At 38.3% G+C, this 16,147-nt stretch overlaps 1 protein-coding gene across 1 annotated transcript; it reads right to left on the minus strand.

The window, feature by feature from the left end:
- Positions 1–12,279: 12,279 nt before the first annotated feature.
- On the minus strand, positions 12,280–13,830 carry foxd7 (forkhead box D7). Its single transcript, XM_053515100.1, has one exon. The coding sequence runs from the start codon at positions 13,416–13,418 to the stop codon at positions 12,486–12,488; it is 933 nt and encodes a 310-aa protein (XP_053371075.1). The 5' UTR covers positions 13,419–13,830; the 3' UTR covers positions 12,280–12,485.
- Between the last annotated feature and the right edge of the window lie 2,317 nt (positions 13,831–16,147).

The following is a 16,147-nucleotide window of genomic DNA, read 5'->3' on the forward strand; positions in this document are numbered from 1 at the left end:
CACTGGCAGCAATCTTGAGAGTTTGAATAATGGTGGATCACAGCATGATGCCCATCTGCTCCTAACTTTATAAACATGACAGCAGTGCTGATGACACACGTTTATACATTTCATACTGACAAGCGGAGCTGTGTTTGTGTGACAGACAGGGTGGTCCTGCTCCGACGATTACATGGGACTGTCACGACAACTAAGTCCCTGACACACACAGACCACCCCGTTCCATGTGTGGCATTAGAGGCATTAACAAAGCCAGCATTGACAGTGACCCTCACTGGCCTCTGACCTATACACAAGTACTTTATGCATACACACCAAGACACACGCACACACAAAACCATTACTTTCTCTCACTGTCTTACACCCACCCCCACACACACTTTCTCTCTTTCTAACACGCTTTACACATAACTGCAAAAACTCACAGCGAGAGAAAAAGAGAGAGAAAGAGAGAGAGAGAGACACAGATCCTTCTTCTCCCATCAACCTCCCACGTCTAAGCTTGGTGGAATGCATCTCAGGTGCAAGGGGTGCACTGGTTCAAATTAGTGGAGTATAAATTAGCATGGCTTTCCCCCTCTTCTATCCAAACATTCGCTGTCTCCCATTCCACGCTTAAACCCCCTCTTTCCTCAGCAGTAAACCCCTCAATCGCTCTTTCTGCAGTTGACCTCCTTCTTTCTTCACTTTCTCTCCTCTCTCTTCAACACATAAATTACCGTTCTTTACAGCTCGTGTATATGAACTCACCAGGCATACTCCACAAGTCTTCTAAAGCGTTACCTGTATTGTCCTATTTTCACTCAATAAATATGTGTTTAATCTGCCAATTAAACAATTACAGTTTCAGTTAAACTGAAAATTACATAAGATAATGTGTAAGGCATGACATATAATAATGTGTAAAAGGCTTTTTTTTTCTTCTGAAATATTGCTTATGTACAAACGAACAAGCTTTGAATGTGAGTTTGGCATCATTGAGGCTTTAAGGGATTTGACGGTGAGAGCCAAATGCAGAAGCGTTAGCAAGTTCTCCAAGATGCTGGAAACAATCAACTAGCTAGCCAATTTCCTAATAAAACCACATGACAACGTATGTGAGAGAACTGGGTGGTCACATCAAATATTGATTGGGGTTCAGTGTTTTTTTTTTTTTATATATACTGTTTTCATTTTTTTCCTTGTTGAAGGCATTCCTATATTGTTTTTGAAATTATCTTGATTTTATAAAAAAATTACTTTTCATCTGGACACTACTGTACAGGACATTCAGATTTTTATATGCCCCAGTATATGTATTGTGATGAAAATGTTTCTTGTAGAGGAACTATTGAGCATCAACTGACATAAGATGTTCATTATTGGTTCAATCAGCTATGACTTAAATTGACCCATAAGATTAAGAATATAAGGATATAAGAATTTTAAGATATAAGAATATTGTTACTAGTTTACTTTTGGTCAGTTCTGAGCTCGAGTGATGGATTTCACTGCAAAATAAGATCAACCCATTTTGATAGTTTTGGGAAAGAATGTTTGTTGCAAAAGTTGCAGAAAGTATTTGAATCTGAATGAGGATATATTTTGTGCATGGTTTATTTGAATTATAAATGTGATAAAAGGCAAAAATACCAAAGTATTATGTTAGATGTTTTGGTCATATCAGTGAAAATGATTCTGCAAAAAACACTTTAAATCCATTTTCCACAGTTTTGCCAAAAATTAATAAATCTGCCTGAAGTTGGGTCTGTATTATTGTAAATCTGCAATTTAGTTTTTTTAATAAGTTGGTTGAGGTTTAATAATAAGTTAAAAAGTAAACGAAACAAATGCCTTAATTATTTTTTTTGTAGTAAGTCATATAAACAGCAAACTGGAATAAAAAAAGAAGTTGCATTGCACACAAAAACTCACTCACTCATTGTCTATACTGCTTTATCCTGTATGCAGGGTCACATCCCTGGAGCCTATCCCAAGACACTTGGGGAACAAGGCGGGATACAACCCGGACGAGGTGCCAATATGCAAACTGCATGCACACGGACCCCGAGACGGGAATCGAAACTGGAACCTCGGCGGGGCAGGGTGAAACACTTTTTCTCCACTTCATCTTCTCCATATAACAAATTTAATTAATTCACAATTAACAAGCAAAGCAATTGTGTGATTGTCACCTTTTCCTTCAAAATACATTCATTCGCTGCAGAATTTTGCAGACCAGTGTTCATATTGCATTTTATAGAAAATCTATCATATATTAAGTGCAATGTCATCACTCCAATGATTTTTTTTTACTTCTTTGAAAATCTGGCCAAAATCTAGAATTTTCTCAGACATCAGCTAAGATGTCATTTCTTCTGACTTTTCTGTGCTCACTTGGGCACATTATGCTTAGTTTTACACCAAAAAACACATTGACTATTAAGTGACATCAGTTCAAATAAATATCCTCCTACAGACACCAACACAGCAATATTTCATCATCATCTTTTTTCCATATTCCTAGTCCTGGCACCTGTCATCCTTGTGTGCTCTGTGTCTGTGTTCATTGTTTATAACCTCGAATCGTAGCTTAACCGAGAACAAAGTGCACCAGAGCGAGGAATTATACTGAGCATGTCCTCCTGGAACGGCACACGTCCACCAGGATCAAATGCTCCCTAGGTGTTTCCATGTGCAGAAGTCTATATTTTCCTATCACTGCTTTGCTCTCACTTTCACAGTGAGCAAGACCTCGCCATGCCCTCATAGCAGTCCCTTTACGCTCATCATAAGGCGTGCTGAGATAACACAAGGCAGGCCACTTTATGGAGGTTCTGAGGTCAAGCTGTGGGACAGGCCCCCCTTATATAAGGAGAGAAGTATGGTTCAGGTGCAAGCTGGGGCTCCCTAAGTGTCACAGAGAAAGATAAAGAGTAGAAGGGAGGATTGTACTGGAAGAAACAGGAGAGTTGAACTATGGAGAGTGGTTACTCTGCAATCTACACAGCAGTGCCAACAGACTGGAAGGAAGTGTAAGCGTTGATACTGTTTAATAACTTATGCAATTCTAGAGAATAAAAAGTCTTTACAAACTGGGCATGGACATATATTGTCCAAGGTAAACAAACTGGATGGAAAGTTCAAACAAGTACGAGTTTCATCAGTAATGCATTATAGAGTTGATTTTTCAGAAATATTAATTTGAATCATCTGTTTCTTAAACTTTTAAAAAGTTTATTTTTAAATTGTGATAAATAATGGGTCACTTTTATAAACAATGCCAAATAATGTTACAGATATCAAATCTGCACCTCAGCTCTCAAACCCTACAGATATTTAGCTTAAGTCCTTAGAACACCATCTTGAAAATGTGATACATTTAACGGTACGACTTCATACACATATTTGACCTTGCCTCAGTGCCCACCCCTCCATCTGACCTCTGGACCCCTTCAATGATTCTGGCTATCAGATAAGAGGTGCACTTTCACCTCTGTGTAGCTCTCTCCAGCTGGGCAGGTTAGCAGTCCGGTCCAGTGTTGCGGCTGACAAGCACAACCTTTAGCTCGCTTGCTTTCATGTGAACTTGCGGAATGTTCATCTCCATCCATCTCATTGAGGGAAGAACAACATTGGTTTGACTTGGCATGTGATGGTGTTTGGCCTGTGCAACACCTGCAATGTCCTCCAGGGGTCCCATCAATCATCAGGGCTTTGGAGAGAGCCAAGAACTGCCCCCCACTTAGCGCAACACTGCTGTGTCCATGAAAGAGACTGACTTAAGCGGTGTCATTGTTTGTGTTGTGGGTTTATCTGAGGGCCACTTTGGCCCAGGGGTCCACATTTGATAGCACTGTAGCTTTACTGTAGGGTTGTTATCCTAGAGCAGATGTTTAAAGGGCTATAATGTGCAACAAAGTGTTCCTTATCAGTGGTTAAAGCGAAATGTACGGAAACCGTATTCTCATGCTTGAGTGATTGTGCAATTAATACATTGGCGAAAGCTTTAATTTCCTAAATTATGAGTCACTGGTATTATGGGCAAATGGCTGTTTTCCATTCCTCATAAGCTCCAGCGTGCTTGGAGACCACCAGTGGTAGTGGGCAAAGAGACCAACACAGGATCTGTGATGGTGTTCCCATTTGAAATAGCAACTGTATTGTGTCATTCAACGAAATGGCTTATTAAAACTTAAACACTCTGCTACTTTTGGCTCTAGCTGGAGCACACCCCACTGTCATTAGTTACTGGCTTACAACAACTGCTCGAATGTCTCAGAGCCCTGCAGCAGACACCCTCCCAGCTTAGTTGCGCTAATTTCAACACAGTGGCTTTCCCTGTTGTTCACATCCTCTAAAGCTGTTCCAGACATCTGACAAGGCCTCATTTTATTTATTGACTTCATTTCACTCTGAGGGTAGTTTTTACATTGCCCTCGGGTGATGCGAAGTTAATGTATTACTGCTCCTTAAACCTTCCTTAAGTGTTTAAACACCCGAGGTACTGACGCAGCATCGTAGAAGCGAAAAACCACGTTGGAGTTTGAGAAACCAAAACACTTCAGCAATATCCTGAGCAAGGAGAAAAAGAGATTAATGCATGGGAAGGAAAGTGAGTGATGCATGGAAAATAAAATGATATAAAAATAAAAAAAAAGATGTTTCAGGTAACAGATACAGTATGAAATATGTTTACAAAATGTACAAACATCTGATCGTTTTAGGGTTGACTGTTGTCAGGTGACACTTGCTTGTCGAAATCTCTTTTGTCCACTATTACCAGCTAGGATCTATTTAGCCAACAGTTTGCTCTGGCCATTCTCAAAAATTCGTTTAACTCAAGTACATGTTGAGAGATAGCAGATAGACAATTGCTAGAACCTGTATGTTGAAGCTGCATGCAGAATGTCAGATATAATTGTGCTGGACAAGTGTTTCATCATCTCTACTGTTGATATTCAAGTGCTTCCTTCACTTAATTGTATTTTTCCCCTTGATGCATTAAAGTGATTGGATTTTGTCTCTCCTGATGTCAAAACCTATGGTGAATGCCCATAAAAAACAACTTCCCCACAACAGCTTTTTCAAATTTGGGGCTTACAATGCTCTGCCAAAAGCCACAAATTACCCCCCTCTAGCAGCAGCGAATTAGGAACAATTTTCTGTTTGCTATAAAAAAAGAGAAAGAAACGGGAAAGAGAAAGACGAGGGGAAAATATAGCTTGCGCTAGAGACCACCAAAGCAGGCAGCAGTGAGATGACGAGCATGTTCGCCTGCCGTCGGTTTGGGTGGCAGGGTGGTGCTACAAACACTCACTGATCCACACAGTAATCAATGCAGTTAAAGACAGAGGAACGTTTTGGCTCTGTGTGGCTCAGCCATTCGATGGCTAGGCACAGGCGCTGCAGTGTTTATGTTCTCCCAAATGGGCCTTTATCCTTCCCCACCTCATTGATAGGCCCACCACATAGAGAACCAAAGCAAGGCTGGCATATTAATATCACAGCCCGATGGGTGGCAAGCATTTTATTGAGCAGATTTGAGGTCATGACTGAACTGAGTAGAATGGATTTTACATGAAGATATGTGTGCCAGCACTCTTTGAGGTTGGTCTATTGGATTAAGTACCAGAAAGAAATAAAGGATTTATTTTTTTATTTTTTTTGCCTGATGCAAAGTCTAAGGGGTTGGCTGTGATCTATGCCAATCCGGTCCAGCTCATGATTTCCTCCCTGGTGCTCTTTCCAATGCCCTTTAAAAATTCAGGTCCAAATTTTTATCCCCCTTTGCAAACGTTCAGGGAAAAAAGGAGACAGGAAAAACCATACCAGAGCACTAGCTTATTAAGAGCACGAAAAATGACCAATCTTGTACTCTATTACATTTTACTGTTGCCCATTCCAAACCCCAGTCCATTACCATGGTAATGCCCAGTAGATGAGTGAGAGTACTCTGTCTTACCGTGAGATCTGTTATAAGTAACATGACTATAGGCAGGTCAGTGTAACAGAGCTAGACCCATTAGGAATACTATAGCTCTAATCAGAGACCAGGACACAATGACCTAGCTATGACACCTTCCTGCCTTTTTGTTAATTACACTTCCTGTTTGCTTTCTGATCAAATGACAGCCGTTCTTTAGTCATGACAGAACTTGGTTAATGGAACTCATTTAGCGTTTACATGGCCTGGGCCTGAGGTAAAGAGAGGGGGGGGGGGTTGCTTCGGGTCACATCATCTGTTTCTGTCACTTTGATTACATACACAATAATTAGGCAGGAGAGTAGTTGTTTTTAAGTTTGGATTAATTTTATTTTAAACCTGTTGTTAAAAACTTACCTGCGTGTACTCAGTGAAAATTCTGACTTCAAATCATCCTTTTATTGATATTAAAAGGAAAAAAAGAAAGGAAGAAAGGAAGGAAGAAAAAACGAAAGAAAGCAAGAAAGAAAGAGAGGGAGCACCAGTCATGGGCATCAGGGCACCATCTGCAGGAGAGCAGCAGGGTACCATAGAGGTTAGTGGGGAGACTTTGTTGGGGCCAAGATTGTGGAGCGGTGTGGGGGGTCAGAACCACACGGCACTCTTTGGAATACATCATATCCGGACACGCTGTAAAATACAGCTTGCCTTTTTGGTCTAGCAGATGTTATAATGAAATTGATTGGATCAGAATTAAACCCAAATGGAACAAAGGAGGTATATTTTGATATTTGTTAGGCTTCTCTCCACTGGGAGGCTGGGAACAGGTGGCAAAAATTGTGTCCTTTTTGTGCTGCAAAAGTCAGTTCAACTTCTATACAATGACTGACTGAACAGAAGAGGAAAATGGGCTGTTCTGGAAAAGCAAACAAAAAAAGTAGTGGTAATCTTAGGCACACTCGTTCATTTCTTATCTCAGACCATTCTGTAATGTTGATTACTATGACTGCTATATTTATTTATATCCTTTTCTGCTGTAGCTGTTGGCCGCAACTGTAGCTGAGGTGTGAGCTCATGTTTCTACTGGGTGGCTTTCCTGCTGTATGTCACTGTCATGTGCTGGCACACATGGCTTTGGCAAAGATTGAGGGCTGTATAAGGGGTAATGAGGGATGTGGGTGATCCCCATTTCAATCCCCCCCTCCACACGCACCTCCTGCACTGAACATTGACAAAAGAATGAATGATCCTTTGCATTTATGTTATGTTTGATACATTTTTTACAGTTGGACTCTCTGATTGGACATATGTAATGCATGTTTGTATTTTTTCATTTTCCTTTTTTTTGTTTGCATTTTGCTTTACATTTTTCATTAATGTTCACATGTGGATTTAACATGAATTGTTCATTTTTTGTTTGTTTAATTTTTTTACTTGCACTGCTATTTATTTTATGAGACGCATGTATTTATTATACACTATTTTTATGTTTTTTAACTTGTAAGTCTCACACCCCACTTTAGAATTAGAAACACTAGTACACCTGCTCATGCATGTGATTATCCAAGCAGACAATCAAATGGCAACAGCACAACATATAAAACCATGCGGATACATGTCAAGATACATGTCATGTGCTACTTAATGTTTTAATTTTTTTATTTTGACTGTTGTGTGGTGTACAGACTGTTTTGAGGATTTTACAATCACTATATAATGTGGTGCAAACGTATCTATTTTGCAATCTTTGTTAATTTAATGCAACATTTTTCATTAAAAAGTATATTGCTAATAACAGCAGTACAAAACCTTATAAAGCGTTTAAGATATAATTTATTAGAGATTTATTGATTGAGATTAAGCATGAGGACAAAGCTGACCATTTATACAAAGCAGTTAACAAGATCAATATCATATCTTTGCTTACTGTAACAGAAGGGAACTTCATTTAGTGCAGAATCTTGGATATGAAATATTTCCAGTGTGAGAGATTTCCAATGTGGTCTTGCAAAACCAATCCTTAAGGTGATTAGAACAGCCAAAATATTGGTTTCGACTCATGTAAGCCAAAAACACAAATCTGTGTTTACAACAGACAAAGACTCACTAAAACTGGCCCATCAAATTCTTATTTCTGCAACAACATAGATGTAAGATTTACAGCATGAATGTGCAGCTGACAAATCTTTGTCAACATGGACCAAAATCTCAAATAAATTTTTCCAACACCTAGAGAAATCCATGCTAGGAAGAACTGCTGCTGTTGAAAAAAAAAAACCCAAAAGGGAGTCCTAAAAATTTGCATGGTCTATGTAAAAATGTAAAGCCAAACATGGTGAAATGTACTTTAACAGATTTTTCAGAAGTGATCACATAATATGTATAAAAAAATCACGCAACATGCCAGACAATCACTTTGGATACTAAACCCCAAATGTGGTGCACAGAATGGAGTCACCTTGTCCTTACTGGTACTGGCAAAGAAAGAGAATCCAATGAAAGGAGTAGTGAAAATAGAGATGAAAGAAAGGAGTGGTGATTTATAATTGAACTGAGTTCAGATGGATCTGGAAAAGAGAAAAGAGAAAGATAACTTGTGCCAGAAAAAGCAAAATTTAGCTCCATGTGTGAGTGTGTATGTAAGCTAGTCATTAAATCTTGTGGCAGGAATATATTTGTGGGGACTGGGTAAAATGAGAGTAAAAATATGGTGTGAGTGTGTATGTGCTGGTGTGTCAAAGTTATTCATTAAAGAGTTGGGTGAGAGCTGTGTGCTTCTGATCTTTTGTGCCACCTTGGCATCTGCTGCAACGTCGACACCATCATTCTTCTTATTAGAGCTCTCATTACGCTGCACATCACTTTTCAACTGCCTCTGCTATTTCTATTTGCTACACATAACTGCATTTTTATAAATAGTAGATATCCAACATAAGTGCAAAATATTGTTAAAAAAAACTAAAAACTCAAACAGTTCTGATCAATTATTTTATTCCCTTATGGAAAATCATCTAATTTTATGTGATCATGTATTTTTCCACAAGTGATTATGTAATGTGTGATTATGTTTGCGAAGCAAGTCAATTTTAACAGGGCAATTCATTTAATCTCTGAAATTGCAAACCCATGTGCCATCATGTGAATAACATGTGATCGCCTATTTAAAATAAAACAAAAAACCCTATTCTACATATGTATATAAAAGATTTAATATATAACAGTCTAAAAACATGTGTAAATCATGTGATCATTCCAGTTATTTACACATGATAAATGTGCCATTTCTGTAAAGGATGTTGAAGATTTGCTAATTAATAATTTCTATTCAATATGAAGTGCCAACCAATTATAACTTTACACACTAGCGGTCTGTTTCAAAAGATCAACTCCCCGTCATTATCTATAATTTTCAGCAAAAATGCATGGCTGTGACGACCTCAGCAGCCAAATAAGAATGCACATTACTGGGGCCTAATCCACAAAATGCATATTACTGGGCCTTAAGCTTCTGAATTACTCTGTTTATGTCGTCTATGACTCAACTCGAACAGATCCAACGCAAACACACAAAAACATCCTGCGGTGCAGAGTTTGTCCTTTCAGCAAGTAACCATGGCAGGAGTACAACATCCCACGGAGCACCTCTCTCTCTTTCTAGCTCTTTGATTTAGTCTGTTGTCTGGAGGAGGAGACTCACCACAGTGTCTAAGGGATACTTTTACTTTAACTGTTTAGCTTGGCATCACCAAACAGGAACGAGTGGTCACTTCTTCAAGTCAGGCATGTATGGACTTTGAAATTCAAACCTGGCCGTCTGCATCAGAGCGAAGATATGAGTTATGATAAGTCATAGCTGATAAACCATGGGGAACCACAAGGAGATGTGCAGCATTTTCACTGGCAACCCTGCTGTTAAGGTGTCACACAAATAGCTATATATCATATTCATAATGTCATTAACATGCCTAATGTGACTTTGATTGAGCATACAGTGGGGTTTTAAGGCATGACATATTCAATTTGAGACCACATATTTTGGCCTTATTATGATAACTGCCTTTTTTACAAGAATTGACTGATTTCCTGTGGAGTTATGGGTCTTCCTAGACATTCCTTTACACATCATTTGAGAGTGTGCATATGAGTTACTTGAGCTTTGATGGTGGAGATGTGAAGTTCATACATGGTGGAACACCGAGTAGAGGGGTTTTAAAGCATGTGTGATGTGAGTGTGAGGTCAGAGATAGACAATATTTTATTATTCTATTGAGACCAGGTTAAATACAGGGAGTTATTCAGAGCAAATGACAGAGGAATCTTTCCATTACTAGTCCATGAAGTAGGAGTGAAAAGCTGTGTGTGATCCAAAGACAGCTGTAACCTTCCAGCAGATCTCTCCCTTTTCTATTCTGCTGTAATACCATTTTATTTTGTCAGGTGCAAAAGTTTTGCTCCTTTATAACCTCTGTAACAAGTTTCTGCCTGTCTAAATAACTGTTGTGCTATTTGTCTTTGAATGGGTGACTTACCCTTTTCTTTTTTTTCTTTTCTTTTTTTAAAGTATCTAGCCTTGTGGTGTATACATGTATAAATGCAAACAATGGAAAATGAGGATGAGTTTCCATGCCAAGTTGAGAAAAAGGCACCAAATACCAGATTCCAAAAAAAAAAACTCTGGAAGAAAAATGCACTTATTGTTACCATAAATGTTTTACGATCAATATGTTTGAAATAATCAACAATTGACATATTACTGATCTACTGCATTTAAGATTATTTTTGCACCTGTACGCATTATATTAAGCTTGTTTTTTTATGCTAAAAGAAATGTCAGTAAAACCTTGAGAACAACCCTTGTTTCCAGCATTCTGTCTTTTCCAAACACGATCTGCAATCTGCGCTACAATATATCTAATAAGGTTTCATTAAACATATTTACTGAGAAAGTATTTGAGAGAAGTATTTCTCTGAGCTTCCTGAGACGTTATATAGACAAAACTGTAAATTGGAAGTCATATTTTTATAATATCTATTGATAAACTTAAATCATTTTGAAACATGATCAGTATGATTTAATAAATACTATTTAGAGTATTTATTTGATAGTACGTAAAGTCGTCATTTTCGCAGGGTATACAAAATATGTGTGTGTGTGTGTGTGTGTGTGTGTGTATTCTTGAAGTCTACATGGACTGAGGAATCAAATATCAGTTGTTTAAAAACACTGAAAAATAAATCACAGTCGTCTCTCTTGTGAAACAATTTATGTGAAAAATGCACACATCAGCCGTAATCACTAAAGTAAGCGGCAGAAGATTGTCTTTTATTTGGTAATCAGTAAAAATAATAATGTAAGAATGTACCCCTTTATAATAATTATAATGATATTATTATTATCTTTCCCGTCCATTTTTCTTGCTTTTGAACTGCTTATGCAGATTAGTTACATCAGACGCGGTGTGTGTGTGTGTGTGTGTGTGTGTGTGTGCCGGAGGCCTAAATCGCGACAATCAAGTGATTTTAATACTCTTAATACATGTGTCAGACGTACAGCTGCACACACACACACACACACACACAGCTCCGCAGGGGCTTGAAATGATTATTCATAATATGCGCTTTGTGGAAAGTATGGTCCTGGTTATGTGTGATACGTGTCATAATATATATATTTTAAAGAGCATTCATAGCAGACCAATTGCATGTATCCACTGATCGCACTCAAATAAATACACTTAGACATGGCCCGTAAAACCTCATTGTCTAATAAGTGACATTTTAGCAGGATGATATCTCTCGTTTAACTGGTCATTGCGCTTTTGCCAAATAAACAGAGTTAGTACAAACACCATGTTAATATGTTATTCTTTTTGACAGGTTGCTACAGCTCGAAATCGTTTAATTTGAATGAATCAATAGAGAAATATTTTTTCTATATTATCTTAACAGATGGTAATTATTTATTAAATTAAATCTGATTTTATTAAGACTTCTATTCAGAATTCAGAATTTTATTTCATTAGTTATCATGTATAAATAGATATTATTTTTATTATTCTGTTTCTAAATGGTCATAATTTACCACGAATTTAGCAGAAGTGGTTATAATAGTCATGAACACTCAAATCGCATTGTTACAAACGTTTTGACATAAGTTTATTAAACGTCTAAAATTAAAAGTTGGTCAAAGGGTAAGAAAAACTGTTTATAATAAAAGGGAAAATAACTAACCACTGCCTATTGTACAATAGATTTTTGTATTAATTAACATATTATACGCAATAATTAAATGGGACATAAAAAAGCATTATATCCATTAACGAAATTGAGATTTTAACAAATTTGTTTTATTTCTTTTTTCCAAACAACCAAGAGGAAATTCGTCAGTTAAATATATATTTTTTTCACTCAACGCAATTTTGTAGTATGAAATTAACACAAGAAAAATATTTTACGCAGAAATAAGTCTTTCTTTAACGTCAAAAACAACAACCAAAACTCCCAGTAAAATTCAATGGGGAATAAATGTCATAAGTTCAGTGTCCATTTCCTGAGAAAAAAAAACGAAGCCGCACTGGTGCTAATCAACAACACTGCCCAGGTATGAGTGTTTATTAGGCGCCTCCGAGCTGCCTGTCAGGCTTTGCAGTTTCTGATACTCATACTGCAGGCTTAGAAACGGAGGGAAGGCGATCGGATGGAGAAGAACGGAGGGCGCGTACGGGGAGCTGGAGGGAAGCGGAGCTGATCTTAATGACTCCACTGTGAGCGCCTGGCTCGGAGGGAAAGCTTTGGAATGCAGTGAACCCCGCGAAAAGAAGGTGGACAGCGCCGGAAGGACGGTCTCAGGTGGAGCGACTGGCACACAGGACGCCTGACTGGCATGGCGGAATCCAAACGGATAGACGTCCATTGTTGGTAAAGGCACACAGGACGCTCCCAGGCCGTATGCGCTGTACGATACGTTGGGAAACGCTGCGGGCTCCAACGCGTGATCCTTCAACACACCGAAACGGAAGTGCTGCCGCTTAAAACGCTTCCTCCGCCGCAGGAAGCTGCCGTTCTCGAACATGTCCGCCGAGTTCGGGTCCAGGGTCCAGTAGTTGCCCTTACCCGGGTTTCCGGGCTCCCGCGGCATCTTCACGAAGCAGTCATTGAGCGACAGGTTGTGGCGAATGGAGTTCTGCCATGCGGGGAATTTCTCGCGATAGTAGGCGAAGCGGTGACTGATGAAGTCGCAGATCTCGCTCAGAGTCAAGCGCTTCTTTGGGCTCTGCAGGATGGCCATCGTGATCAGGGCGATGTAGGAATACGGTGGCTTTACCGAGGCGCCTTTGCTCTGAGCTGGAAGGCATCTGGAAGACGCTATGTCTTTTCCATCGCCATCATAATGACTCGCAGAGTCGAATTCAGCTGGAGGTGAAGTAGAGCAGCTCTCTTCTGCCGAATCCTTGCTCCCTTCTCCCACCACGTCGATGACCAGGTCGTCCATTAAATCCGTATCCAAAGTCATAGTAGCAAATAAACAAACTGGTCCGATTTCACCTGCCTCAACAGGTGAGAGACATTAAAGGATCCAATAGTATCTTAATTTCTGCTCACTTTCGCGCACCAACGCTTCTCTAAAACTCCACTAAAATCTATCTTAGACTGAGCAGTAACAATGAGACTGGCCACAAAAAAGGTATATGCTTCTTTTTACCGAAGTTTGCGGATCCTCTCCAAAACAAAGCCGTTTCACAACATTGAAGCCAGGAGGAGGAAAAAAAGACGATGACGCTACGAGCTACGTTCCTCTGCAATGTCCAGCATCCTCTCCAAAGCAGCAGGATTTCCTCTGCGCTCGGATCAGGTGACCATGATGTCATGATGAAGTGTGGGCAAAGAAGATCCACTTCAGCGGAGCGGGAGCACAACACTCCCAACAACCTCGACATCGATCTTTACAAAATCATAACCATAAACATACCACTGGGAATAAACAGTGTAGTCTAGTGAGCGCACATTTTACTGCAAGATAAACCATCAATTATCTGTATTATAACTGTCTTGCATCAGATGGGCTATTCAGAAACAGGTCATGTTCTTTAAAAACGATTAAATGATATAACTATAAAATACTCACAAATCAATGTAAAAATATTTAATCGATATTGACCTGATTAAAAAGCATATATGTTTAAAGCTTTAATAAATTACCTCAACTTGTGTAAAGGTGATATTATATTCTCTGGACCTTTTTTTCCCCACAGTTCTTTCGACCGTTGAAATGTGTAGTTATTTATAAGGGCAGGTTTATAGCAGATGAAGCGATTTTACTTAATTGAAAATAAAAAAAACATACTAATCGGCAGCAATAGAAAAAATAACAAGATATGTCGAGTATTAAGATAAAAAACTTTTTTAGCTACTTGTTCTAAGTGAGAATTGTTGAATGCAGCCGTTCAGGCGCAGACAAGCTCTTAGGTCAGATGGAAATGTCTTCTTAAGATATCTTTAGATCGTCTTTAAAAAAAAAAGTTATTAATAATTTATCAGTGAAGATGACCTAAAGACGACTTAAGAATATTAATTTTATTTAATTATTCTCTGGCGGTAACTGTGTTATCTGTGTTGTTACCATTTTAGGGCTTTAATGTAAAAACGTGTTTTAAAAAATTATAGGTCGACATATTTCAATTAAAAGCAGAATTTTCACTTAGGTAAAATATGTAAGATCAGAAAAATAATAAAATAATGGAAGGTTTATCTTAAATTTATGAAAAAGGAATACGGACTTTTTTCGGACTGAGTTTATTGTAGTAACGCAGAATTTATATCAAGATGTAAAAGCAACACAAGATCACAAGCGCTTTTTAAATGTAGGTCTTTGTAGTTTGTAACTTCCAACACCAAAATCAACCAGTGAAGACGGTGAAAACTGGCTGATGTTTTGAAAAATGTGTTAAAACGGGTAAAGTGTTAAACTCTGCACTGGTGTAAAACTGATATGGTCTTAACCTTATTTAAAGGACAAAAGCAAATACAAAAACTTTCATCTGTTTTTAGATTACCGAATTAAAACGGTAATATTTATTTAGGCTATTGAGGTATTATTATTATTATTATTATTATTATTATTATTATTTTTTTTTTTTTTTATAATCATAAGAAATATGAGTCAAAAGAGGTTTTGTATATGAACAAACAGTAAAGATATTAGATTCAGTCGGGCACTGATATCACTAATATAATTTAATGTGCAAAGCTCATATGCAGAGGTAACTCTGAAGCACTTTCACCTGGCCCGGTTGTGCTCGCTCTCTCTCTCTCGCTCTCTCTCTCGCTTTCTCTCTCGCTTTCTCTCTCTCACCTTTTCATGCACAGGGTTTAATGATTCGGCAGTAATGAGGTCCATCACTCGGACTAATCCCGTTGGCAGGTGGGATGAAAGCGAAAAGATTTTTAAGATAAAAAACAGTCGGAGCTCGACCAATGTATGTGTGTGTGTTCCCAATTGAACAGGCCTCTGGTTGACTGTGTTTAATGCCACTAAGTTTTTCCCCCCACTTTTGTTTGGGATGCTCACATTTCCTGCCCGTAATCGTTATCGTTCCCGTATACTGGCCCGGGTGGGCTACAATACTGCAAAAAGCTGCACTGGATTTCCCAAATCTATCACGCATGTGTTGATATTAGAAACAGGTCCTATGCGGCGGAAATATGCGCGAGGGGTGGTTTCAATCACCGACAGAGACAGAAAATAACCGACTCCATGCAAGGCTACACTTTTGTACTGTGGCGGGCAAGAAAGAGAGAAATGAATGTTTAGCCTTGGAGTTGGACATCTTAATTAGCCTAACACATGAGATAAAATAATGTTTGCAAGAATTAATATAGGCATATTTATAGTCTTTTTTTAAACCACTCTTTTATCCATGCAAATAAAACGTCTTTTTGGGGTCTCGTAATAGATTGAGAAAGATTTCTTTTTTACATAAATACAAACAAACTGACGCTGAAATTAAGACGGATTTGAGCAAACGCGATCAAATGCTACACTTCCTAGAATTTGGGAAATACACCAGAGAAGAACACTACAACAAAACTAGATATATAGAGACTTTTTTGTATTTCTAATTGTTAAGTGGGAACGAAAATTATGTCAATGTTTAACAGGACAGTAAACCCAATTTATAGCAATAAAGGCAGAAATCTTATTTTTGTATTTTTAAAAATAATTTTATTTTAAATACCACCAGA

The sequence above is a fragment of the Clarias gariepinus genome, chromosome 16 (genome assembly GCF_024256425.1).
Source record: "Clarias gariepinus isolate MV-2021 ecotype Netherlands chromosome 16, CGAR_prim_01v2, whole genome shotgun sequence".
NCBI classification, from domain to species: Eukaryota; Metazoa; Chordata; class Actinopteri; order Siluriformes; family Clariidae; genus Clarias; species Clarias gariepinus.